This window comes from Rana temporaria, chromosome 6 (assembly GCF_905171775.1).
Source record: "Rana temporaria chromosome 6, aRanTem1.1, whole genome shotgun sequence".
NCBI classification, from domain to species: Eukaryota; Metazoa; Chordata; class Amphibia; order Anura; family Ranidae; genus Rana; species Rana temporaria.
The window spans coordinates 113,405,667-113,432,044 of NC_053494.1; the positions used below are offsets into that span (position 1 = coordinate 113,405,667).

Genomic DNA, 26,378 nt, shown 5'->3' on the forward strand with positions numbered 1-26,378 from the left:
ATCGGTTCAGGGTACCCGATATATATTCCCTAATAAAGTTTTCACCCCCTGATCACCCCAGTTAACGTTTTCACTACCCTGTCACAGTGTCAGTACAGTGTACAGATCTTTTTTCTGATCACTGTATTAGTGTCACAGGTGACGCCAGTTAGTGTCAATCCCTGATAGTATCAGCATTCACATTCACTTAGCAGGACTTAGCATTAGCAGGATCATCCCAGACACCTGCCAGCACCTGTGTTTACCTTTCCACCCCACCCAAACAAGTGCAGTATTAGTAGATCACTGTCACTTCCAATACACAGCACACAAAACCGCAGTGTCAGCAGAGTCAGGACTGCTTCTAGCACTAGCAGTTACAGTTTTTTGTTTAAACAGTCCTTGACGACCAGGTACTTTTTTTTACCTGTGAGTGTGTAATATATATATATATATATATATATATATATATATATATATATAAATTTAGTGGTCAAAATGTCAAACGAAGGGTACACTTGTGAAGAGGCCTACAGGATACTGAGCATGACAGATGAGAGCAATGGGGAGTCTGCACCTTGACAGATAGCTCTGACAACGGAATAGAGGTTCCTGCTAAGGTCAGGTGTACGCGACCCCGTTCCCCTGTTGCTGAGGTGCAACAATCGTATGGTTCTCGTATGTAGCAGAGTGCCAGTACTAGTGCCACTCTACCTTCTGGTCAACTGGTGAGCACCAGCAGCCTAGTACATCTTGGTTGTAGACAAACCAGCACTGCAGTAACACTTGGTGACGTTGCAAGTCCCATAAGTGCAGTTCAAGCTGGTGCGGTGGCTAGCACAAGTAGTGTCACACAACCACCAATAATTCAAACACAGGCCCTTCGAGCCCATAGTGCCCTTCCTGATGCACTTGCAAATCCTGATTGGCAGCCCACTACTTCCCCCCCCATTCACTGGCCAACCTATAATTCAGGTGGAAACAGCAACTTTATCTTCCCCTGGTATTTATGAACTGTTTTTCATGAAAGATCTCTACAGATCTATTGTGCCTATCCCTCATCATGGGCATTACTAAAAAGAGTGAATTTTTGTGATATTGGTCCACTGACCCAATTCCACATATGTCCATGTTTTCTGCTGCCATGACCAGGACTAGATATGAAAAAATCTTGCGGTTTATGCACTTCAGTAACAATGAACTCTTTTGTCCTCGGGGTGACCCTGGATATGATCGGCTCCACTTAAATCACGTGAACCAAAAATGTACAGCCTTGTATATCCCTGAACAAGCTGTCTGCATAGATAAGTCCTTGATTAAGTTTTCTAGCCGCCTTGTTTTCAAATGGGTTCTTCCCAGCAAGCGTGCCAGATATGGGGTCACAATATATAAGCTCTGTGACAGGGCAACAGGCTTTACATGGACTTTCCGGATTTACGAGGGAAAAGATAGTAACGTGGAGCCCACCGACTGCCCAGACTACATAGGGACAGACTACTTATTCAGAAAGGGGTACCATTTATACGTGGACAATTTTTATACAAGCTTGCCACTTTTTAGACACCTCTTTTCAATTTGGAATTAGCCTATGTGGCACCATGCGATTAATTCGCCGTGGCTTTTCCCAATGGCTTGTAAATGCCCCACTTAGACTGGGGGAGAGAGCCTGCTTGAGATGCAATGAATTGCTCGCAGTAAGGTGGAAGGAAAAACAGAACGTTTTTGTTCTGTCTTCCATTCATGCAGATATGGCAGTCCAAACTGCAATGGCGACTGGTGTTGTTGAGAAGCCCCTCTATGTCGATAATTACTTCAACATGGGAGGGGTGCACTTTAAAAACCAGATGAAGGGGCCATACTTAATTTCCCTTAAGGCCAGAGCTGGTACAAAAGTGTCTGTGTACTTATGCCACTTGGCTCTTTTTTAAAGCTTATGTACTATACAAAGCGTCAGGAAGTGGATCCTTCCTAAAATTCCAGGAAGAGATCATCACAGCCCTTTTGTATCCAGAAGGTGCTGTGGCCCAATTTCCCAATCCATATGCAGTGAGCCGGCTGCATGAGAGGCATTTTCTGGATGTCTTCCCTGGTACCCCTACCCAAAGAGCACCCCAAAGATGTTGTGTCTGTCGAAAACACAATATTTTTGTCCCTCCTGTCCTGGCAAAACTGGTCTCTGCATCGGGGACTGTTTCTGTCACTGCCACAGACTAGTAGATTAGTATGGGGTACAGCACGGCACAGTCTAGGGCACTCTTTCACACAGGGTCTCAAAAGATGTTAGATGGCTATCGCATTTTGAGTGACCCTAGCCTGGGACATTCAACGTTTTTTTTTTACAGTTACCAAAAAAGTGTAAAAAAAAAAAAAAAAAAAAACATAAATGCCATAAAAAAAAAAGCCAAAAATAGTTGTCGTTTTATTGTTTGTTCTTACTGTTTTATTGTATTTTATACTATACTGCAATGTTTTATTGTTACTGTGTTGTATTGTTAACCATTGTTTGCTTTGCCATTCAGCTGCAGCACCGATTTGTTAATTTTGACAGCAACAGGGTTTGATCTCACAATACATAAATCCAGCGCTGTAGGAGGTGATTTCACCACTGCAGTTAAAAAAAAGCATATATGCCAAGGCATAGGGGCTGTGGTGGACAGATTGCCTCTTCTTTTTATGTTTTACTGAGTTAATGTTTTACTGTGTTTTATTGTTAACCGTTGTTAATTCAGTTGTGCGTGATTCAGCTGGAGCACTGATTTGTTTATTTTGACAGCAACAGGGTTTGCGCTCACAATACAAAAATCAGTGACTCCAGCGCTGTAGGAGGTGATTTCACCACTGCAGATAAAAAAAGCATATATGCCAATGCATAGGGGTAGGGTTGACTGAAAGTGGATTGCCCCTATACTTCGGCATATTTTATTTTTTAAAATTTTCTTGGCAGTGATTCCTTCATCCACATTGATGTGAATGAAGGAATCTGTACATGTATGCCCATAATTAGAAGTGGGTGGATGCAGGGTGGTATTCTAATGGTGGGCATAAAACACACTTTTTCGATTTCACATCGATTGATGTGAATAGAGAAATCATTTTTTTCTATCAGCGCACAGGCTGCATGGAAAAAAAGACTATTGCAATATATGCCCAACAAGGACCAGCAACGTACTGGTATGTTGCTGGACTTTCAGTGGTTATACCGGAATGATGCCTGCAGGTTTAGGCATCATCTTGGTATCGTTTTTTTATTTTATGTAAAAGCAATCCTAGCAGCTAATTAGCCGCTAGACAGTTTTTTTCCCAATACTTTATTTTTGCAAAAGAACACACAGTAAATACAGAGACCACACTAGGTAATAAATTACTAGACTAGAAACTAAAAAGGTCCACATCACACAAATTATTACACCTGTAGTCTTGACAGTAGACTACAATTCAGACTGCAAGTGTCAGGATCTAAAGAGTCTCTGTATCCCGTTTAACAATTTTCCACGGTAGACACCATGTAAGAAAACTGCATACATGTTGGCGATTCATGCGCAGAAAAAACAGGGCACATAGAGAACAATAATTTTTTTGGAGCCCTTGCAGAATGCGTGCAGAAAAACTGACGTCTCTCCACCATGGTTTAAACAAGTCCTTCTGGTACTAGCAAAGTTCTGTATTGGCAGTAAGCCTAGGTTCACACTGCTGCGGGTTAGAAATTGTGCGACTTCAGATGAACTTACACAATTTCAAACCCGCATTTCAGTTCGACTTCGGGAGCTATTTCAGAGACATCTGTGCGGTTTCCTGCTCCTACTTTTGGGAATCCGTGCGGTGCCGCAAAGTTGGACGGTGCCATTGCCGGCAATAACTGATGATTTGACATAACAAATTGCATGCCAAATCGGCCCAATGTGAATGTGGGCTGAATCTTTAGAAACGAGCATCAAGCTAAAGTCAAAGCAGGTGGCACATAAACAAGGGAGATCCAAAAGTTAGGCCAAGGTCATTAGTGACAGCCATCCAACCACTGATTGTACAATAGTAAATAGTTCCTATACTACATTTGCCGACTTGGGGGGTATTTGAATAGACATCTGTGGGGGGGGGGGTGCGATTTGAATAGACATCTGTGCAGGAACCCAAACAGATGTCTGTTAAATCGTCCCCGAAGTCAGACGACATTGCCGGATTAAAATCGTGCAAGTTCAGCTGAACTCACAAAACTGCAGTTACTGTGAGCCTGGGCTTAGACCTCAGACTATCCTTAGCTCAAACTACAAGCTGAAGTCAGAAGCTGATTGGAACCACACAGTGTATGTAATGCAACTAAAATACTGTAATACGAATAACTGTCTGTGTTGAGGCAATGCAACATGTACCAGTACTTCCTTGCTATCCTCCTTAAAAATAAAAAAATGAACTATAAAAAAGAACATGGGATTGTAGGTCGCACACTTGCATTTACCGAACCATAATAATAATAAATAATACACAACACAATAAAATTGATATTTAAAATTGCCACGGCACCTTTATTGGTATTTAAATTTAGATTTATTCAACCTTAATAAAATATCAATAAGTAAGTAAATATATATTCAAGACTTTAAATAAACTTGAGCAATAAATGAATAATTCATAAAGCAAAGTCGCCCCTTGTTCCAGGGGTGACATAACCACATAATGGTGCGAGCGACAGGGTGGGAGGGAGGGGGACCTCCCCAAACCGATTCAGGACAACTGCAAAGCGATCTGTCGTCCGGGGCCTTTTATAGACCCATACACATGGAGGAAAATGTGTTTCCCACCTCAAGCTTTGTGACGGGCTCTCTTTTCTTTCTTTTTTTTATTAAATTAGAAACGTTATTAATTAGTGTGGAGGCCACAATCCCATGTTGTGGGCTCTTAATTTGTGCACAGACCACGTGGTTAAATAATACTACTTTATTTTCTCTGTGTAGTAATATGGGGCCAGATCCACAAAAGAGATACGACGGAGTAACTGCTGTTACTCCATCGTATCCCTTGTCCTAACTTTGGAACTGATCCACAGAAGCAGTTTTCCAAAGTTAGGCAGAAGATCCGGCATGTGTAATTGAATTACACTGCCGAATCTTAGGATGCAGTACCGCATCCGCCGCTGGGGGCATTTCGAGTCGAAATGCCACTTCTAGTATGCAAATTAGCACTTAAGGCGATCCACAAAGCTTTTCAGCCTCGTTTTTTCGCCGTAAGTTTTAGTTTGCAAGTGTAAAACTAGGGCTGGTGTTACAAAGTGTAAACTAGTAACACCATGTAAAAGGCCATTCAAGCGAGGGCATTTGGTATACATTCCCGAGGGAGAACTCCGCGGCAATTTGTAAAAACAAAACCGGCATGGGTTCCCCCCCAGGAGCATACCAGGCCCTTAGGTCTTATCGGAATCTGGGAGTCCCCTCAAATAAGAGGGCCCCCAGATACCGGCCCACCCCCCTAAGTGAATGGATATGGGGTACATCGTACCCCTATCCATTCACCTGGAGGCAAAAAGTAAAAGTTAGTAAACACACAACACAAGGCTTTTTAAAATAATTTATTATTCTGCTCCGGATGCCCCCCCTGTCTTCTTTATTAGCTCTATTAGCAGGGGGGCTTCTTCTTCCACTCTCCGGGGGTCTCCTTCCACTCTCCGGGGGGGGTTTCTTCTTCCGCTCTCCGGGGGGGGGGCTTCTCCGGACCCTGGGGGGCTTCTTCCATCTTCTCCCCTCTTCCGCTGTTGACTCGGCGAACCCCGGTTCTTCTGCAGATGTCCGGTGCCTTCTTCTTCAGCGCTGGCTGCCTGCTATCTGTGTGTGTTAGCTCAATTTCTAACAGGCAGCCGGCGCGGTCTTCTGTGACGTCAGGGTCTTCTCTTCTGTTCTTCTCCCCTCTTCCGATGTTGCCTCGTCGCCTCTTGTCGCTGTAATGATGGAAGCGCGCCTTGCATCCCATTTATATAGGCATCACCGTCCCATCATGCTCCGGCAGGTACCCACGTGGTGGGTGCCTACCCACGTGCACCCACCACGTGGGTACCTACCGGAGCATGATGGGACGGTGATGCCTATATAAATGGGATGCAAGGCGCGCTTCCATCATTACAGTGACAAGAGGCGACGAGTCAACATCGGAAGAAGGGAGAAGAAGAACCTGACGTCACAGAAGACCGCGATGGCTGCCTGCTAGTAATTGAGCTAACACACGAAGATAGCAGGCAGCCAGCGCTGAAGGAGAAGGCACCGGACAGCTGCAGAAGAACCGGGGTGCGCCGAGTCAACAGCGGAGAGCGGCGAAGATAGAAGAAGACCCCCGGAGAGCGGAGAAGCCCCCCCCGGAGAGCGGAAGAAGAAACCCCCCCCGGAGAGCGGAGAAGACCCCCGGAGAGTGGAAGAAGAAGCCCCCCCTGGTATTAGAGCTAATAAAGAAGACAGGGGGGGCCTCAGGAGCAGAATAATACATTATTTTAAAAACCCTTGTGTTGTGTGTTTAATAACTTTAACTTTTTGCCTCCAGGTGAATGGGTAGGGGTACGATGTACCCCATATCCATTCACTTAGGGTGGGGGGCCGGTATCTGGGGGCCCCCTTATTAAAGGGGACTCCCAGATTCCGATAAGCCCCCGCCCGCAGACCCCGACAACCAATGGCAAGGGTTGTCGGGAAGAGGTCCTGTCCTCATCAACATGGGGACAGGGTGCTCTGGGGTGGGGGGGCCCGCAGTGCGCCCCCCTGCCCCAGAGCACCCAACCCCCCCATGTTGAGGGCATGCGGCCTGGCACGGCTCAGGAGGGGGGGGGGGCGCTCGCTCGTCCCCACTCCCTTTCCTGACCGGCCGGGTAGCGTGCTTTGGATACGGGTCTGGTATGGATTGTAGGGGGACCCCCTACGTCGATTTTTCGCCGTAGGGGGGTCTCCTTACAACCCATACCAGACCTAAGGGCCTGGTATGCTCCTGGGGGGGGAACCCATGCCGGTTTTTTCTTTGAAAATTGGCATGGAGTTCTCCCTCAGGAATGCATGCCGAGCGACGCTGTCAATTTTTTTTTTCCCCGACGCAACTTTTTTAAGCCGGCGCGATCCACAAAACTCGGCGCAACGTAACTTCGCGCATGCGCAGTACGGCCGGCGCGGGAGCGCGCCTCATTTAAATGGGACTCGCCCCATTTGAATAGGAACGCCTTGCGCCGGCGGAATTTTAGTTACACGGCCTGAAATTTCTAGATAAGTGCTTTGTGGATCGGGCACTTAGGTAGAAATTTTAAGGCAGTGTAACTTAAATGGGATTTTTTAAGTTGCGCCAGGTTTTTGTGGATCTGGCCCATGGAGAAGATACGAAGGTAGCAGAATAAAATGTGGGATTTTCATTCTTTTCCCTGCTTGTACAAAAACTGATGAATGCTGGCAACAAAACGTGTATGCAATCGTTATTGAGTGTAGACATTAGTTATTTGTTGAGCAAAGCTGATGTAGTGTTTACTTTTTACTTCTGTGCAAATGCCTAATCAGCTGCACTAGGCAACATAACGTTGTATTCACAGGTACCACAAGAGTATTTTTTTTAAACACTCTGCTTCAATATTTTGTATATGGGAGGAAAGTTACAGTACTATCAACTGCACAATTCAGTCTACAATGTTGGTACTCTGCAGCACCACTAGAGGGTACTGGGTAACAGTTAAGCTACTGAGCTGTCTTTAGCTTCTTATCTAATGGCCTGTACACGCAATCCAAATATCGTACGAAAACGATCGTCCGAGGAAGAATCGTCCGATTTTCGGATCGTGTGTACACTACTTTCAAGAGCCGATCACAACATATTATTCGATCAGACAAGCACAAAAATGTTCCTCGTACGATGCCAGATTGTACGATTTTTGTTTAGTTCGTATAGTTGTCGTCCGAAAATATAATACAAATACATTACAACACATGACATCACTTCAGATTTTTTTTTTTCTCTCGTGCGAGAATTTTGGTGACTTTAATAACCTATTCAATTTCTACTTGTGACTATTAAGCGAAAAAAGTCGTACGATATTCGGATCGTGTGTATGGGCCATTAGTCTTAAAGAAGGAATATGTGTAAGTGCACAGACCAATCTTATAGTTGTTAAAGTACTTATTATACATATTCAATCATCTACATTTTAAAATGTAAAATTATTTTGCAATTAAAACAAATTTAAAATATAACTTTATAATGTAAAAAACTGACCAAAAGACAGCGACAATATGAAAATAGCAGCAACATTTCCTTGCGAGAAGGGTAAAGCGTAAGAAGGTTTACATTTTGTTCACAACTCAAAATGTGCAACTTATTTTTGCAGGCACACAGTGGTAACAATGGGCCATATTCTCCTAGATTTCCCGCGGGCGGCGCGTAAGCCATTTACACTCCGCCGCCCCAACCTACAGGAGCAAGTGCTGTATTCCACAAACACTTGCTCCGTAGTTTGGGGCGGCGGAGTGTAAATGGCCCGGCGTAGCCACGCGTATCTCCAAGGGGACGGCTTCTATTTAAATTAAGCGCGCCCCCGATTCTAACGAACTGCGCATGCGCCGGGCTTAAAATAGCCCAGTGCGCATGCTCCAGTTCTCGGCGTAAAACGTCAATGACGCCGACGTGTGCGTCATTGACGTAAAGTCGTATTCAAGAACGACTTAGGGAAACGACGTAGCCGACGGAAAAACACGACGCGGACCCGACGCCATACTTAACATGGCCTACGTGGGACTTGCGTAAACTTACCCCTCATATAGCAGGGGTAAGTTTACGCTTACGCAAACGACGTTAGCGACGGTTACGCGACGCAAATTTGTTCGGGAATCGGCGTATCAGGCTCATTTGCATAAACAAATGAGACCTGAACGTAAACGCCATCTAGCGGCGGCCAGCGTAATTACATTTAAGATCCGACAGTGTAAGTGACTTACACATGGCGGATCTTAAGTGTATCTATGCGAAAATGATTCTAAGAATCAGTCGCATAGATACACGGGCCAAAAAAGAGAGATACGATGGAGTATCCTGAGATACTCCATCGTATCCTTACTCAGAATATGGCCCAATAATTTGTTAACTGCGCTACAACGCACCTTACTAACGCATCCGTGAAATTGTGCCCCAAAGCACATGGTGGCAAAGTACCAGGAGCTTTAGAGCGGCATGTTTTAAAAAACAAAAGATGCATTTTGACGCAATTTTTTGCGTAAAGGCAAAGAAGTGAAATGGAAGAGCATTCTTTAAATGCAATTCACGAAAATGCAACTGCTTAGGTGCAAAAACAGACTAACAAAGGCTGTGTGCTTGCAAGCTAAATTACATCTGTTTTTATAGGTTTTATGCAATATCTGCCGCCAGTAGATGGAGATTTATTTTATGCCAATTTAATTATAGTTTATTTTTGTGTTTCAGGTAAGAGACGCATTTTTGCAGTCAATTAGCTTGTCTGCCACTGGATATTTTAGGTAATTATAAACTGAGGGTATCTTTAAAATCCATCTAGTAAAAGATGGGGTGATGTGATGGTTTGGTTTTGTTAACCACTGCATCTGTACACAACATTTACAAAATGAATTTCTGTTTGACTTTGATGTGTCATCGTGACTGCTAACCTGTAATTTCTGGTTAGGGAAAGCAGCATTCAAATAAAGCAATATCATAAAAAGATGAGCTATATCTGTTTCCTCCAAAACTGCAGTTAAGCTAGCGTTTACCGGTGCAATTTATCATGCGATTTGATCATTCCAAATCGCATGACAAGTCACACCCTATTGTCCGCAATGGAACCGTTCAAATCAGTGACTTTGGAACCGACTTTGCAGTGCCGCACTGATTTAAAAAAAAAAGGTTCATGCACAATTTTTTGTGATTTCAGGTGCAACTTTTATAGACATCTGTGCATGAAGTGGCGCAGATGTGAGCCAAGTAGCACCTGAAATCGCACTGACCTGCTACTGTGAAATCGTGCTACTTCAATTAAAGTAGCACGATTTCAAAGTAGCATCAGTGTGTACCAGGGCTTAGGGGTAGATTCTGCTCTCTTCTCCTTTTCTACTCCACCTGCTGACTGGGCAATAAGGGAACAGTACCACCTGTATGGCATGTAAAGCCAAAACTTTTTAGGTTGGTTTTGAAAAGAGTAGGAAATTATAAAATCACTGTTAAGTTTTGTCTTTGTCCTGTCATGGAGATTTCTCTTCCTTTCTCCCAGTAAAAAAAGGAGGAATATTGACGAGATCTCCCATTTTAGACATTTGCAAAATTTACATGTATCCCCTCTGACTATGCAGCACAGTGGCTACGTGGTTAGCACTTCTGCCTAGCAGTGTTAGACTCTATACACACTATTAGATTTCTTGCAGATTTTTGTCTTCAGATTTACCAAAACCAGGTAATGCAAGGGCCTAACTGATTGCATACAAATTGCAGGTCTTAAAGTGGTTGTAAACACTTACAGACCACTTTATGCTACATGTAAGTCTATAATAAGGCTTACCTGTAGCTACCCAGGATATCTCCTAAACCTGGAAGCCCTTACCTTATGCTGCTGCTGGAAAGAAGCAGGATGCATTGTTTGAAAGCAGAAAGTAAGGGTCTGGAGGAGGACCAGAGGAGGGCTGGAGATCTGGATTTTTGGACACCTGTGGTTTAGGACATATCCCCTGTCCCCTGAAAGTGAAGCAATGGCACTTACATTGTGATTGACTTGGTCATTGCATAAGATTCCACTTCTTTCCCTTAAAAACTCTTTGGTTGCTTTCGCAGTATGCTTCAGGTCATTGTCCATTTGCACTGTGAAGTGCTGTCCAATGAGTTCTGAAGCATTTGACTGAATATGAGCAGATAATATTGCCCAAAACACTTCAGAATTCATCCTGCTGCTTTTGTCAGCAGTCACATCATCAATAAATACACGAAAACTAGTTCCATTGGCAGCCATACACGCCCACGCCATGACACTACCACCACCATGCTTCACCGATGAGGTGGTATGCTTTGGATCATGAGCAGTTCCTTTCCTTCTCCATACTCTTCTCTTCCCATCACTCTGGTACAAGTTGATCTTGGTCTCATCTGTCCATAGGATGTTGTTCCAGAACTGTGAAGGCTTTTTTAGATGTTGTTTGGCAAACTCTAATCTGGCCTTCCTGTTTTTGAGGCTCACCGATAGTTTACATCTTGTGGTGAACCCTCTGTATTCACTCTGGTGAAGTCTTCTCTTGATTGTTGACTTTGACACCTACCTCCTGGAGAGTGTTCTTGATCTAGCCAACTGTTGTGAAGGGTGTTTTCTTCACCAGGGAAATAATTCTTTGGTCATCCACCACAATTGTTTTCTGTGGTCTTCCAGGTCTTTTGGTGTGGCTGAGCTCACCGGTGCATTCTTTCTTTTTAAGGATGTTCAAAACAGTTGATTTGGCCAAACAAGAAAAACAAAGCCGCGCCACAGACACTAACAATATGCAATAATGATCTTAGGGGGTAGATGTATTAAAGTCGATATACATGTATCTTGCAACATGGATCACTCTCAGATATATAGCACAAGTCCATAGGAAGATATGGCATAAACAATTGGGTGATCAGCATAGGACTCCTATTATTTATGTCTCTGCAGATGAAGTCCTAAGATTCCACACCACCAAGTGACAGGTAAAACAATATAAGTGAGCCCTCCACCGTAATAAGAGGCCGCTTACCAGAGGGCAAGCAAATTGTGCAATCGGCTATAGCCCAGTCATGGCCTTTGGTTCACAGGAACACAGGGTAGAAAAAGGTAACGACAGACACTCGATGGTAACCAACTCCAGTTCATTCGTTTAGGACATAAAAAAGAAGGTGCACCATAGCGTGACTCCGTTTAGAAAATTAAATTTATTAAAACATGAGATATACTCATAAGCATGAAGATAAAAACAGCATATAAAGAAACGAATGCCGACCGGCATACAAGGAGCCCTCCTCCTTTGCGTGGTGACGTCACTGCATGGCCTCCCAGACGTGTTTCGTCATCAACAGGACGCTTTCAATGGGGGCAGTGATTCACCATTTATATAGAGCTAAAACTCATTGTGAAGAGCGGAGCAATAGCTGCAGAAACGCCATCTTAACTGAGGTCAAAATGCCCTTACTTGGCGGTCCGGCATCAACGCCCTGTTGATGACGAAACGCGTCTGGGATGCCACGCAGTGAAGTCACCACGCAAAGGAGGAGGGCTCCTTGTATGCCGACCGGCATTCGTTTGTTTATATGCTGTTTTTATCTTCATGCTTGTGAGTATATCTCATGTTTTAATAAATGCCATTTTCTAAACGGAGTCACGCTATGGTGCACCTTCTTTTTTATGTCCTAAATGAATGAACTGGAGTTAGTTACCATCGAGTGTCTGTCGTTACCTTTTTCTACCCTGTGTTCCTGTGAACCAAAGGCCGTGGCTGGGCTATAGCCGATTGCACAATTTGCTTGCCCTCTGGTAAGTGGTCTCTTGTTACGGTGAAGGGCTCACTTATATTGTTTTACCTGTCACTTGGTGGTGTGGAATCTTAGGACTTCATCTGCAGAGACATAAATAATAGGAGTCCTATGCTGATCACGCAATTGTTTATGCCATATCTTCCTATGGAATTGTGCTATATATCTGAGAGTGATCCATGTTGCAAGATACATGTATATCGACTTTAATACATCTACCCCCTAAGATCATTATTGCATATTGTTAGTGTCTGTGGCGCGGCTTTGTTTTTCTTGTTTATGTCATTTGTGTATCGCACGCCAGCTGCTGCCTATAGTGTGTGTTTTTTAGTGTAATATCAACCTCCATTATAAGCGCAGTTTTCTGTTTTTTCCTTCAGTTGATTTGGCCACACCTAACGTTTTTGCTATCTCTCTGGTCGGTTTGTTTTGTTTTTTTCAGCCTAATGATGGCTTGCTTCACTGATAGTGACAGCTCTTTGGATCTCATATTGAGAGTTGACAGCAACAGATTCTAAATGCAAATAGCACACTTGAAATGAACTCTGGACCTTTTATCTGCTCCTTGCAAATGGGATAATGAGGGAATAACACACACCTGGCCATGGAACAGCTGAGCAGCCAATTGTCCCATTACTTTTGGTCCCTTAAAAAGTGGGGGGCACATATACAAACTGTTGTAATTCCTAAACCGTTCACCTGATTTGGATGTAAATACCCTCAAATTAAAGCTGAAAATCTGCAGTTAAAGCACATCTTGTTCGTTTCAAATCCATTGTGGTGGTGTATAGAGCCAAAAAGATTAGAATTGTGTCGATTTCCCAACATTTATGGACCTGACTGTATGTGTGTATGTATGTGTGTGTGTGTGTATATATAGATGGGCACTAGTCACTTTTAGGTGAAACAAAAGGGTATTTTATTATCCATGGTCCATGGGAGAGAGGGTTAGGTTTGCAGATACTCGGAACTGCAGCAGAACTCCATAAATCACATCACAGGGAAAACAGGGGTTGTAAAGGCCGAATGTTTTTTTATCTTTATGCATTAAGATAAAAAACCCTTCTGTATGCAGCAGCCCCCCTAACACTTACCTGAGGTCCATCTAGTTCCAGAGGTGTCCAAGAATGTCTCAGCCATCTGAGATTTTCCTTTTTGATTGGCTTGCACACATTGGGTCCCGCTGCTGTCAATCAGTCAGATAGCCAATGAAGTGAGTGAGGGGGCAGGGCTCCATGTCTGAATGGACACAGGGAGCTGTGACTCAGCTTGGGTGCCCCACTGGAAAACTGCTTGCTGTGGGGCACTGAACAGGAGGGAGGGGCCAGGCACCCAAGAAGAGGAGGATCCGGGCTGCTTTTAGCAAATCCACTGCAACAGAGCAGGTAATGATAACATGTTTGTTAATTTTATAGGAAAAAAAATAGCCTTTACAATCACTTTAAGTCAAGACTGGCACTCCTGTCATAGAATTCTGTAGCAACAGCCTCCTTTTTCTCCAGGAGACTCTATCCTACCCTCAGTGAAGATTAGCAACACCAGGCCTCGTCAGGCAGGCCTAAAGCATCAGCTCCATCACGTATACCTTCCAAATGATGGAAGAAAGCTTGCATCAGCCAGCCCTGAATATGTATACCCTTTCCCATAATGCACCACTGGCAAGAAAAACTCCTAGTGGTGGGCTGGGAATAAATATGAATATTCATAATCCAGACCTATGTGATCTCTCACTAATACCAGAGATAACAGCACCACCTACTGACAGAAGGGTGGACTTGGGGAATGAATGAACAAGACGCGGTCTACAAATTAGGATTGGGTAACTACAGCCATGCTGAACTAAACTTAGACACTTCTGCTCAAGGCAGGGTGGCTACACTTACAGTCCTGTGCTGTGGTGTCCCTTACAACATTTTGTGTGTTTGTTGTTAGGCTGTGGTCTTTTAGCCTTGGTGAAATTATACAACTGAATTGATACACCAATATTACAAAATCTTTATGCCTTTTTTACAGAGGATTTGAGAGAGAAATGGACTGGGACAAAGGAGAAGGAAATCCAGCCTGCTACTTTGTGTTTGGAGTTGCTTGTTCTGAAGTGGAAATAGACTGTCTTACTGGAGATCATAAGGTACAACTATCACAAAAAAACATAGGGCCAGATCCACGTAGCGTGGCGCATTGTTCCGTCCGGCGTAGCGTATCTCTGATACACTACGCCGCCGTAACTTACAGCGTATTTTCCTTATCCTGAAAGAATTTGCGCTGTAAGTTACGGCGGCCTAGTGTAACTTTGTCGGCGTAAGGGCGCGCAATTCAAATGGATGAGATGGGGGGGGGTGTTTTATGTTAATACGTCTTGACCCGACGTAAATGACATTTCTTTTAACGGCGCATGCGCCGTCCGTGGGGGTATCCCAGTGCGCATGCTCGAAATTAACCCGCAACAAGCCAATGCTTACGACGTGAACGTCATTCTACGACTTGCGGAAACGATGTAAAATTTTCAAAATTCAACGCGGGAACGAAGGCCATACTTAACATTGAGTACGCCTCATATAGCAGCGGTAACAATACGCCGAAAAAATTCTTACGGAAACGACGTAAAAAAATGTGCCGGCCGGACGTACGTTCGTGGATCGCCGTATCTAGCTAATTTGCATACTCGATGGAAACGCCACCTAGCGGCCAGCGTAAATATGCACCTTAGATCCGACGGCGTACTAGGACGTACGCCAGTCGGATCTAGCACAGCTTCAGGCGTATCTTGTTTTGTGGATACAAAACAAAGATACGCCGTAGCAAACCAGCAGTTACGCGGTGTATCAATAGATACGCCAGCGTAACTGCTTCATGGATCTGGCCCATAGAGTGGAGAGGGATTAGAACACCTGTAAAAAATGTTTAGCTGACTGTGCCCGTTGGAGAGATTCACCCTCTCCATTTGTCCCGTTTACAATTAGTGAAAGTACTAGGAAATCCCAAATTTTCAGTTGTCACCAGAACTGGGGAAATCTTCCAAAGTAGACACTAAATCCAGTGAGTCTGGCGACAACAAAAGATTCCCTCACTTTGGAGAAGTTTACTCTGAGGCCTCGTACACACGGCCGAGGAACTCGACGTGCCAAACACGTCGAGTTCCTCGTCGAGTTCAGGGATGAAGCCGCCGAGGAGCTCGGCGGGCTGCCTTCTCCCATAGAACAATGAGAAAATAGAGAACATGTTCTCTATTTTCTCGACGAGTTCCTCGGCGGCTCCATCGGGCCAAAAGTGTACAGACGACAGAGTTTCTCGGCAGAATCCAGCTCTGACCGAGTTTCTCGCTGAATTCTGCCGAGAAACTCTGTCGTGTGTACGAGGCCTGACTTCCTGTTTTGGCTATGGGACTGAAAGTGAATGGAAATCTCTCCAAAGGGACACAAAGGGAATAAACTGACAGGTTATAACCCTCCCTTGCTTTATCCAAAATGTAAAACAAAAATCTTTGCCTATCATTCTACTTTAACACAATATTTTTCATACATTAAATCTTTACATGTGCAGCAGGAATGTAAAGCAGACACCATCTCTTGTCTGTGTGTATCTCTGGATATTTTTAGTTTTTTTTGGGGGGGTCCTTCAGTGCTCTTATATACAAACTGTGACTTAAATGGTATAACAAATAAATAGTTGGTTCAATACTTCCAGCCTTTCTCATCTTAAAATTTGTTCTTACAGTATAGCTTAAAACATAGCTTTTTTTGTTTTTGTTTTGGTTAGATTAGAACCCTTGTTGGGTTTTTCTTGCTGTTTCTCCACCAGTTAGATGCACGCTTTTTATTCATGTGAGTAGAGCTGGTTTGGTCCAGCCCTGGAAGTTGGCTGCCACTGCTAGGCCAATGAGCTGCTACAAATGGAAAGGGATTCTTGTGACATTGAATCATTGACCTATTATGACCACGTGGCCATATTAGATCAATGACATTAAATTCAATATGGTCATGTGCCCACATTAGGTCAATGTCATGAGCAACCCTACCCCTTTCTGTACACCAGCTGATAGGTGGGGAATCTCATGGCCACAGCTCATTGGCCAAACAGTCAGTATTGGTAATCATTGTCACTGGGATTAAAGGAGAGGGAATAAATACAAATTTGAGTTGCCACCAGAACAGGAATAGAAGGGAAATCTTCCAGTGGGGACAATTGCTTCAGTGACTATATTAAGGGAGATATACTTCACTTTGACACAAAGGGGCAGATCCACAAAGATCTGCACCCGCGCAGCGTATCTGAGATACGCTACGCCGCCGTAACTTACCCTTTGATTTGAATCCAGAAAGAATTGGCGGCGTAGTGTATCTCTCGCGGCATAACGGCGCTGAATTCAAATGCGGCGAGTAGGGGGCGTGTTTCATTTAAATGAAGCGCGTCCCCGCACCGAACGAACTGCGCATGCGCCATCCCTAAAATTCCCGCCGTGCATTGCGCTAAATGACGTCGCAAGGACGTCATTGGTTTTGACGTGAACGTAAATGGCATCCAGCCCCATTCACGGACGACTTACGCAAACAAAATAAAAATTTTAAAATTCGACGTGGGAACGACGGCCATACTTAACATTGCGTACGCCACCAGATAGCAGCTTTAACTATACGCCGAAAAAAGCCGAACGGAAACGACGTAAAAGAAAGCGACGGCCGCTCGTACGTTTGTGGATCGTCGGAAATAGCTAATTTGCATACTTGACGCGGAATACGACGGGAACGCCACCCAGCGGACGCCGAAGAATTGCATCTAAGATCCGAAGGCGTACGAAGACGTACGCCTGTCGGATCTAACCCAGATGCCGTCGTATCTTGTTTTGAGGATTCAAAACAAAGATACGACGCAGGAAATTTGAAATTACGCCGGTGTATCAGTAGATACGCCGGCGTACTTTCTTTGTGGATCTGCCCCAAAGTATTTGGAATTCTCTTGAAAGGGACACAGACAAAAAAAACCCAGACAGTGATTTTAACTGTTCCTTACTCTTTTAAAGATTGCAGAGAAAAACACTTTAATGTGATGAGCAGGGCAAGAGAAGACATTGCGAGGTACCACAGGCTGACTGCTTGATGTTCCTACTGTACTACAGCTTTACATTTTTGTAATAGGAAAATTTGCTTTAAATTAATACATTGTAAAAATAGCACATTCTACAATTAATCCTTTCTATAACTTTTTTTTTACAAACTATCAGAATCTCCGAACAGACATTGTCATGGATGTTGGCTGCAGCATTAATCCGGCTGTGGACATAGGGCAGGTATGTTATTTAATAACCTATTAGTCATGTTACATTCATTGTAGGTATTATTTCAGTATTGGTATTGCAAAGTGAAAATATCTATCAATAAAATACTTGGAGGTTTGGTTCAGTTAAGAGTACATATGTATCCATGCCATGATGCAAGCAAAAGATTATATCAGTGAATATGTCTCTGTAGGGTGCCACATCCAGAACAATATGTCGTACTTTGTATGCACGTTGTAATCATTCCTATATATTTTATCTACATTTTGTATATATTCTAATAAAATTATTTTTTTCTACAGATAACCAAATTGTAGTGCCTTAAAATTCCAGTTAGGGGATATATTCTCTCTTTACTATGAGGCAAGCGGCTTTTTTTTCTTTTTGCTGAACCAGGCGAGCCAATGGTTTCTTCCACGTATTCACTATACAGAAACCAGTTGCGGCCCATCCATAGGGATGCGTGGGCGTCGCCCCCCCATCCATGCATTCGGCCCCCTGATCTACATGGAAGTGCAGATCCTAATGCGCTTGCATCCGGTCCAGCTGGCGCTGCTCTTCGAGGAAACACAAACCTACACGACAGGAAGGAGGCCATGCCTCCGAAACGCATTTTTTTATAACTGTGTGACGTCCTCACTCTCTTCCCCCCTGTATCCTGCTACTGTGGGTCCATGTGTTCTCGAAGAGCAGCGCCGGCTGGACCAGACGCAAACGTTTTAGGATCTGCACGTCGAGCGTGGTGGTGGGTAGCCTCGGATATGCTGGCAGGATCTGGGCAGCTAGGTTGAACGTCCACTGCTCCCCCTTCCCCTGTTGGGATCTTGAGGTGGTTATAGGAGTGCAGCCACAGTGGAATCCTTATGCTGTATCTATCGTCACACAATGTGAGTTTGACTATTGTAGTGTTTTTAACTTTACCATATTAAAGCCGAGTGGCTCTGCGCTCTCTTCTTTTGTGTTTAATCAGCTTCTAAGGCCCAGTTCACACTGGTGCAACATACGCCTCTACTTTGGGAGCACAACGTGTATAAATGGTTCCCTATGAGAGCCATCTTAACTCAGTCCGACTTTAAAGAAGGTCCCTGCACTACTTTGGTTTGATTTCAGCCCATTGATTTTTAATGTAAGTCGCGTCTTACCTGATCTGACTTGTGGCATGTGACTTGTGCTCTGAGGATCTTGAGGGGGAACCACACGCCAAAAAATAAATAAATGGCGTAGGGACCCCCCCACCCGGGACCCCCCCCACCCAAGACCAGACCCTTATTCAAGCATGCAGCCTGGCAGGTCAGGAAAGGGTGGGGGGATGAGCAAGCTCCTCCTCCTGGACAGACCAGTTCACATTACCTCAACATAGGGGGTGGGTGATTTGCTCTGCACCCCCCTCCCCAAAGCACCTTGTCTTCATGTTGATGAGGACAAGGGCCTCTTCCCCACAACCCTGTGCCGTGGTTGTGGGGGTCTGTGGGCAGAGGGCTTATTGGAATATGGACAGCCCCCTTTAACAAGGGGGCCCCCAGATCCCACCCCCATATGTAAATGATTATGGGGTACATTGTACCCCTACCCATTCACCAAAAAAGTGTCAAAAATAAATAAAAACAGTACACAGGTTTTTGACAAAGTCCTTTATTAAAAATGAAGAATGCCCCCCATCGTAGATCTAATGTGTCTTCTTCCTCCGGGTGTTCTTCCCCCTGGTTATTCTGCAAGTTCTTCTCCCTCTGCTGTTGTGTTGGCTCCCACTGTCTGCCATCCCTTATATAGCCATGGGCAGGGGCGGACTGACAACTCATGAGGCCCCCGGGCAATAGGAGATTATGGGGCCCCCCCAACAAGTTGCATGCTGTGGGGGCACTCGATAGGAGTGAGGGGCCAGGAGCAGCGAAGAGGGACCCGAGAAGAGGAGGATCCTGGCTGCTCTGTGCAAAACCATCTGCACAGATGAGGTAAGTATGACATGCTTGTTATTTAAAAATAAATACAAAAACAAGATTTTACAATCCCTTTAATTAAAACCAGCAACTGTTGAGACAACACCTTGGTCAGGTCTATGTACAGTGTAATGTACAGAGTATGTGGGTCAGGAGTAACAAACAAAACAACATATAGAGTATAGCGTCAGGATGAGCGCCACATTCACATCAGAGTCCTCCCTTACATCAAAGTCCCAACATTCTCCCTATACATCACAGGCCGCAGGGTAAGTCCCCCCTTACATCAGAATCTCCCTTTACCGCGGAGCCCCCCCCCCAGTGTGTCACCTTTTATCTGTGTCCCTTTACACACCACTTTGCACCTTAGTGCTTGGTGTGGCAGGCAGCTGGCAGGTAAAGGCTTTAAAAATTCACTTGTTGTCACCTCTAAACTGCACAAGTGAGTCATGGAGCCAGCTGAATAGTGAACTGCTGTGGTTGGCCACAGATTGGGCATTGAGGCATGTGATTAAAGGTAGACATGTGCACAGAAATTTTTTTGTTTCGTATCGTTCCGTAGGTTCGTTTCCGTTCATTTTTCGTAAGACGCTCGTTTTCCTGTTCGTTTCCGTTCCTTTTTCGTACGACGAGATTTTTTCGTATTCCGATCGTTTCGTATTTTCGTTACCGTTTTATTTTCGTACATGCGGGATGGTTCGTTATTCTGTTTAATTCATGTTCGTTACTTGTTAGACAATAATTTTCGTGAATTTTCGTCAATGATTTGCATTCTGTGTTTTGGATTCCTTTTTCTGTTCGTGTTTTCGGTCATGTGTTCGTGTGACATCTATGACAATTTGTTGTGGATGTCATGTGGGCATGCGACTGAAGATACGAACAGAAAAGGGATTTTCATCATTTTGTACTTTCGTAAATATATCGCGGGATTCGCGGCACTTTCAACACGCGGCTCATCCATATTAACGATTGTTAAGCCCCATACACTTGGTCAGACTTTTTTAACAACAAACATAAAAACGATCGTTTTCCGTTCGTTCTCAGAAAATTTGTTTGTTTTTAAACTCCATCAGAAAACCATTTTTGGGTTCAAAAGTCTGGCCAACTGATCTCCCTTCAAATGAAAATCCACAGAAAAGATTATTTGGCTTTACTGTACTACTCAGCACAAAAGAGAAGCTGCTTTACTAACTACACTCACTGCCCATTCAAAAAAACGAAAATGACATCTGTGGCAAGGGATTTGCATTCTGTGTTTTGGGTCCTTTTTCTTTTGGTGTTTTCGGTCGTGTGTTCGTGTGACATCTGTGGCAAAAGATTTGCATTCTGTTGAATCCAAAATACGAACAGAAAAAAGGAATTCAAAATACAGGGTGCGGGTCTTTTGTTGTGGATGTCGTGTGAGCATACGACTAAGGGTGCGAACAGAGAAGGGATTCAAACAAGATACAGAGTGCAAATCTTTTGTTGTGGATGTCGTGTGAACATACGGCTGAGGATACGAGCAGAGAGGGGATTCAAACAGGATACAGAATGCAAATCTTTTGTTGTGGATGTCGTGTGAACATATGGCTGAGCATACGAGCAGAGAGGGGATTCAAACAGGATACAGAATGCAAATCTTTTGTTATAGATGTAATTTTCGTTCTTTTGCCGTTTTCGTTTTGTCGTATTTTCGTCAGATCGTTCGGTCGTATTTGCGGTTGTTCATTATGCGGCTCATTTGTAATCCCGTCGTTTTCGTATTTTGGTGCTTTAATTTTGTCGTATGTACACATTATTCTGCGGGTACGAAAATGAACATTTTCGTACGAAAATAACATTCGTACGAACGGGAATGCACATATCTAATTAAAGGCCATGCTTAATGTGTGCCATGATGTCACTGCCCAGGTGTGCACCCAGACCTGTTGCTGGATCCGAGGCCGAGCTCAGCAGTTCACCAATTAGATGGCTCCAAATGGCAACAAGTGCATTTTTCATGGGCACGGGATTGTTAGATCGACTTCTGTTGAGTGGCAGGGGGCACACATGGAACATACAGTATACAGACACAATATACAGACATGGACACACACACAATATACAGACATGGACACACACACAATATACAGACATGGACACAGTATACAGACACAATATACAGACATGGACACACACACAGTATACAGACACAATATACAATCACGGACACACAGTATACAGACACGGACACACACAGTATTCAGACACAGTATACAAACCCAGTATACAGACACAATATACAGACACTGACACACTATACAGACACAATATACAAACACGGACACACACACACACACACAGTATACAGACACAGTATACGGACGCACAGTATACAGACACGGACACACGCAGTATACAGACACAATATAAAAACACGGACACACACAGTATACAGACACAGTATACGGACACACAGTATACAGACACGGACACACGCAGTATACAGACACAATATACAAACACGGCCACACACACACACACACACAGTATACAGACACACACAGTATACAGACACACACAGTATACAGACACACACAGTATACAGACACACACAGTATACAGACACACAGTATACTGATAAAACGACATTTAACTTACTTTGCATCAGCCTGAAGTCCATCCCACACTCCATGATGCGTCCCTGCCTCCCTCTCCTCTCCTCCAGCTGTCGGCAATCTCCTGCTCTGTATTCAAAGAAGCCGCGTAGGGGAAGGGGGGCGTGTACACCATGTTCCCATTGGCTGAGGAGGTAGTGGAGGGGTGGAGCAGCTATTGCCTCCGAAATCTCACTTCAAAATGATGTCGGTGTCAGACAATTCAGGGACAGATGTAAAAATACACGGATTTTTACAATCTGTCCCTGATTTTTCTAAGGCTGGCAACCCTGATGGGGCCCCCTAGTTGCATGGGGCCCTCGGTCACTGCCCAAATGACCGAATGGTCAGTCCGCCCCTGGCCATGGGACGTGGCCATCTGGTGATGTCCCCTGGAGACCCCACCTGTTTGTGACGTCACCACCCGTAGCATGATTGGGCTGCGATGTTACAAGCCCTCTGGATGTTAGGGGGGACCCATTGCCATTTTTTTTATTTTGCCGTGTGAGTTCCCTTTAAAAACCATACCAGACCGAAGAGTCTGGTATGGTTTGGGGGGGCCCACGTTATTTTTTTATTTTTTTTTGCCGTGGGGTTCCCCCCTCAAGATTCATACAAGACCTAAAGGGCCTGGTATGGTCAGATCAAAGTCTGATCCCAATCATTGAAGTCGCATGGAAGTCAGACATTAAGTCGTAGGGCAAAGTCAGAACAGAAGCTTGTTCAGTTAAGCTTTGACAAGAAAACCTAGAAGCTGATTGGTTTCTATGCAGAGCTGCACCAGATTTTTGCACTTCCCCAGTTCAATCAACCCCACTGTGTATATTTTCCCAACCATTTATAGCCAACATGGGTGCATGATAAATGTTAATATTATATAGGTTGTAACTTAAAGCTAAACTCTAGGATAATCAAATATTGTCTAAATGTGTATTCTTCCTCGATTATTGGTGTGCTTTGTGTAATTTTTCCAGATCTGTGCAGTAATCCAGTGTGAATCTTTGTCCCTGAGCAGGAGCTTCCTTTGATGAAGACCAGTACTGCTGCTCTCTCTCCTTGTACTGGAGAACTGGTCTTGTCTCCACCGCCCCCTCCTGTAGTTTTTGGCAGGCTGCCTGTAGTGGGTGGAGTCTGCTGGGCCCCTCCCACAGCTCTGTTTTCTACACAGGCTATGTACAGCACAGTAACTATATTACTGCTATTTTTCCAGGATACGAATTGTGTTTGCAAAGGCATTTGGTGCACACAAAGTGGATTTATCCTTTGTGGCTATTGAAGGATATATTTTAATAAAAAATGTTATGCCCGAAGTTCGGCTTTAAAGCTAAAGTTTAGATTTGGCTTTTTTGCATATGTACATTGGTCTAGCTTGGACCATCATAAGAAGGTATGTCTCAAACCTGCTCAATCCCTGTGTAAGCTGGAAATCACTGTAGTAGTCACAGGTACTACTTTGATCTCCTTCAGCTTCTGAGACCTGTAATAAGCAGCAGCCCTCTTGCTAGGTGAAAACAAGGCATCCCCTGTTCAGCATATGCTTGCATTTTCTCATTTAATGCAAAATGTTTTCTGTTTGGACGAGGTAGAGATTGTGACATCACTGCCCTCTCCACCTCATCCAATCAGAGAATGCTTTACAAAACACTGAGAATATGCAAAGTGTTCTCTAAATTAAGGTGACCAGATTTTTAAAATGAAATCCGGGGACATATTTTTTCTTTACTAGTAATGGCAACAATCAGCAACTCGCTGCCCATCGCCGCCCGACTCACAGCTTCTCAAGTCTGAGGCCGCGTACACACGATCGGTCATAACCGATGAAAACGGACTGAAGGACCGTTTCATCAGTTAACCGATGAAGCTGACTGATGGTCTGATGTGCCTACACACCATCGGTTAAAAAAACGATGGTGTCAGAACGCGGTGACGTAAAACACACAACGTGCTGAAAAAAATGAAGTTCAATGCTTCCAAGCATGCGTCGACTTGATTCTGAGCATGCGCGGCCTTTTGACCGATGCTTTTGCATACTAACGATCGGTTTAGACCTATCGGTTAGGTGTCCATCGGTTCAATTTTAAAGCAAGTTCTCTTTTTTTTTGACCGAAGGATAACTGACCGATGGGGCCCACACACGATCGGTTTGGACCGATGAAACTGTCCTTCAGTCCGTTTTCATCGGTTTTGACCGATCGTGTGTACGCGGCCTTACTCTTCGAGCCCCGGCTACTACTGGATGGGGAGCGGAGGAAGATCCATCCGCCAGGGAAGGCAAGGAGATAGGCAGGTGGCTGGCCAGGATTTGAGCTAAGGCAGAAGAACATGCGAGCGAAGCTGAAGAAATATTCTCTCCGCTCCAACCAACACATGATCATCAGAAAGGGGCACAGATAATGGGAAAAATACAACCCCCCTATGCTAGTAGGCACGGCGGAGCGGGGGTGTGTAATTCTAATTTTTCTATTTTAATTCTGCACTGATTGTCTTTGAAATTGCCCTTGCCCACTATTAAATCCAATCTGGGGACAAAACCAGGGACAGACTTGGTCCGGGGACAGTGTCCTCAATCAGGGGACTGTCCCCTGAAACTGGGGATGTCTGATTACCCTACTCTAAATGGGCCCATGCCAAGCAAGCAACCTTCTTGTTCACTAAGCAGTGGGGCAGCTTCTTGGCACAGGACCTGGAAGCTAGCCACGATCACTCTAGTAGTGGTGCCTACAACAGTGACCTCCAGCTTCCACCGGGATCAGACAGGTATCGAACATGCATATTTACATTGGACCAATCACACTTTGCAAACAAGCCATACCTAAACTTCATCTTTAGTTTGCTAAACTAAACAAATTCTAAGTATAGATTAATTAAACTTTAAAAGTGTTTTATTTTGGAAATCAAATTCATATACTATTAGAAGCATTGATTGTTTCTAATATTTGCCGTTTTAACTGTTCACATTCAGTTATGTTTATGTTTCTAGATTGAAGGTGCCTTTGTTCAAGGACTGGGGTTATTTACAATCGAAGAGCTGAGATTCTCTCCTCAAGGAGTGCTGTACACCCGTGGGCCAGCTCAGTATAAAATTCCAGCAGTGTGTGATGTCCCTGAGCAGTTCTACGTGTCCTTGCTCGCCAATGCTCCCAACCCACACGCTATATATTCTTCCAAGGTAATAGAACACTGGATTCCCTGTCATTATACACTCCCTGCACCTACACAGCTGTTTATCTTCAAAGCTTTATATTGATGCCTTGTGCATGTTTGCCACTTGTTGCTGGAGTGCCAACGATTGCCAAAACCACTAAACCTTTCACCTTTAGGTTTTTAAAATTGATTGATAAAAAAACACAAAAATAAAGTATAAGAGCATATAACTCCTCTATGCAACAGGTATGCCTTGCAGGGTTATACACACATGTACACGTTTTGTGTCATACAGAATCCTCCTGTAAACTATGCTTTATCAGTTAGACTTATTCTTAAGGTTCCATTGATAAATGTATACTTTAGGTTCTGTAAACCTTGTATACTGTATATGTAACTGAGAATGATTTTTTTTACCAACCCTTTATAATCCAGGTGAATTTTAGGCTGGCCATAGACGGTCTGAATCCCGGGCGATTCAGCAGGAACTGGCCAAAGTTTGAACTATGTATGGGCAGGCTGCATGTAGCTATCGATCAACTTGGGTACAACCAGCCTGCCGGATTTTACATACGATTATCACTAGCGGCTGGTAAAGCGGGGAAGAATACAATGGCTCAGCTGGAGGGATTCTCTTGTCAACTATGTCTGTGTTGATGGGGTAATCAAGCTAAATTCTTTCCTGCAACCTGTGGTTGCAGGAAATAAATTTTGCTCCATGTATGGCCTGCCTTAGGCTCAGTTACAGGATGAAGTAAGGCGTAATAGAATAACAGAGTCTCAGGAGATAAGTTAAAACCGAGGTATTTTTTTTTTACTTCTTGTGTTATTGTTGTGTTGAATAGTTAATGCTGAAGATTAGTATATTCCTTATGCAATGTATTGTGGGACAATAATAGTACAAGTTTTGTGAATGGCAGAGAAGGCAGAAGGGGGTAGGCAGGTGTT

At 44.1% G+C, this 26,378-nt stretch overlaps 1 protein-coding gene across 1 annotated transcript in view; it reads left to right on the forward strand.

The window, feature by feature from the left end:
* The window catches only part of LOC120943718 (aldehyde oxidase-like), a 189,124-nt gene that overhangs the window by 152,835 nt on the left and 9,911 nt on the right, over positions 1-26,378 (forward strand). Inside the window, exons 30-33 of the mRNA XM_040357193.1 lie at positions 9,400-9,452; positions 14,473-14,587; positions 17,678-17,743; positions 25,267-25,455. Coding sequence (XP_040213127.1) covers positions 9,400-9,452; positions 14,473-14,587; positions 17,678-17,743; positions 25,267-25,455 — 423 coding nt within the window. The remainder of the gene's footprint in view (positions 1-9,399; positions 9,453-14,472; positions 14,588-17,677; positions 17,744-25,266; positions 25,456-26,378) is intronic.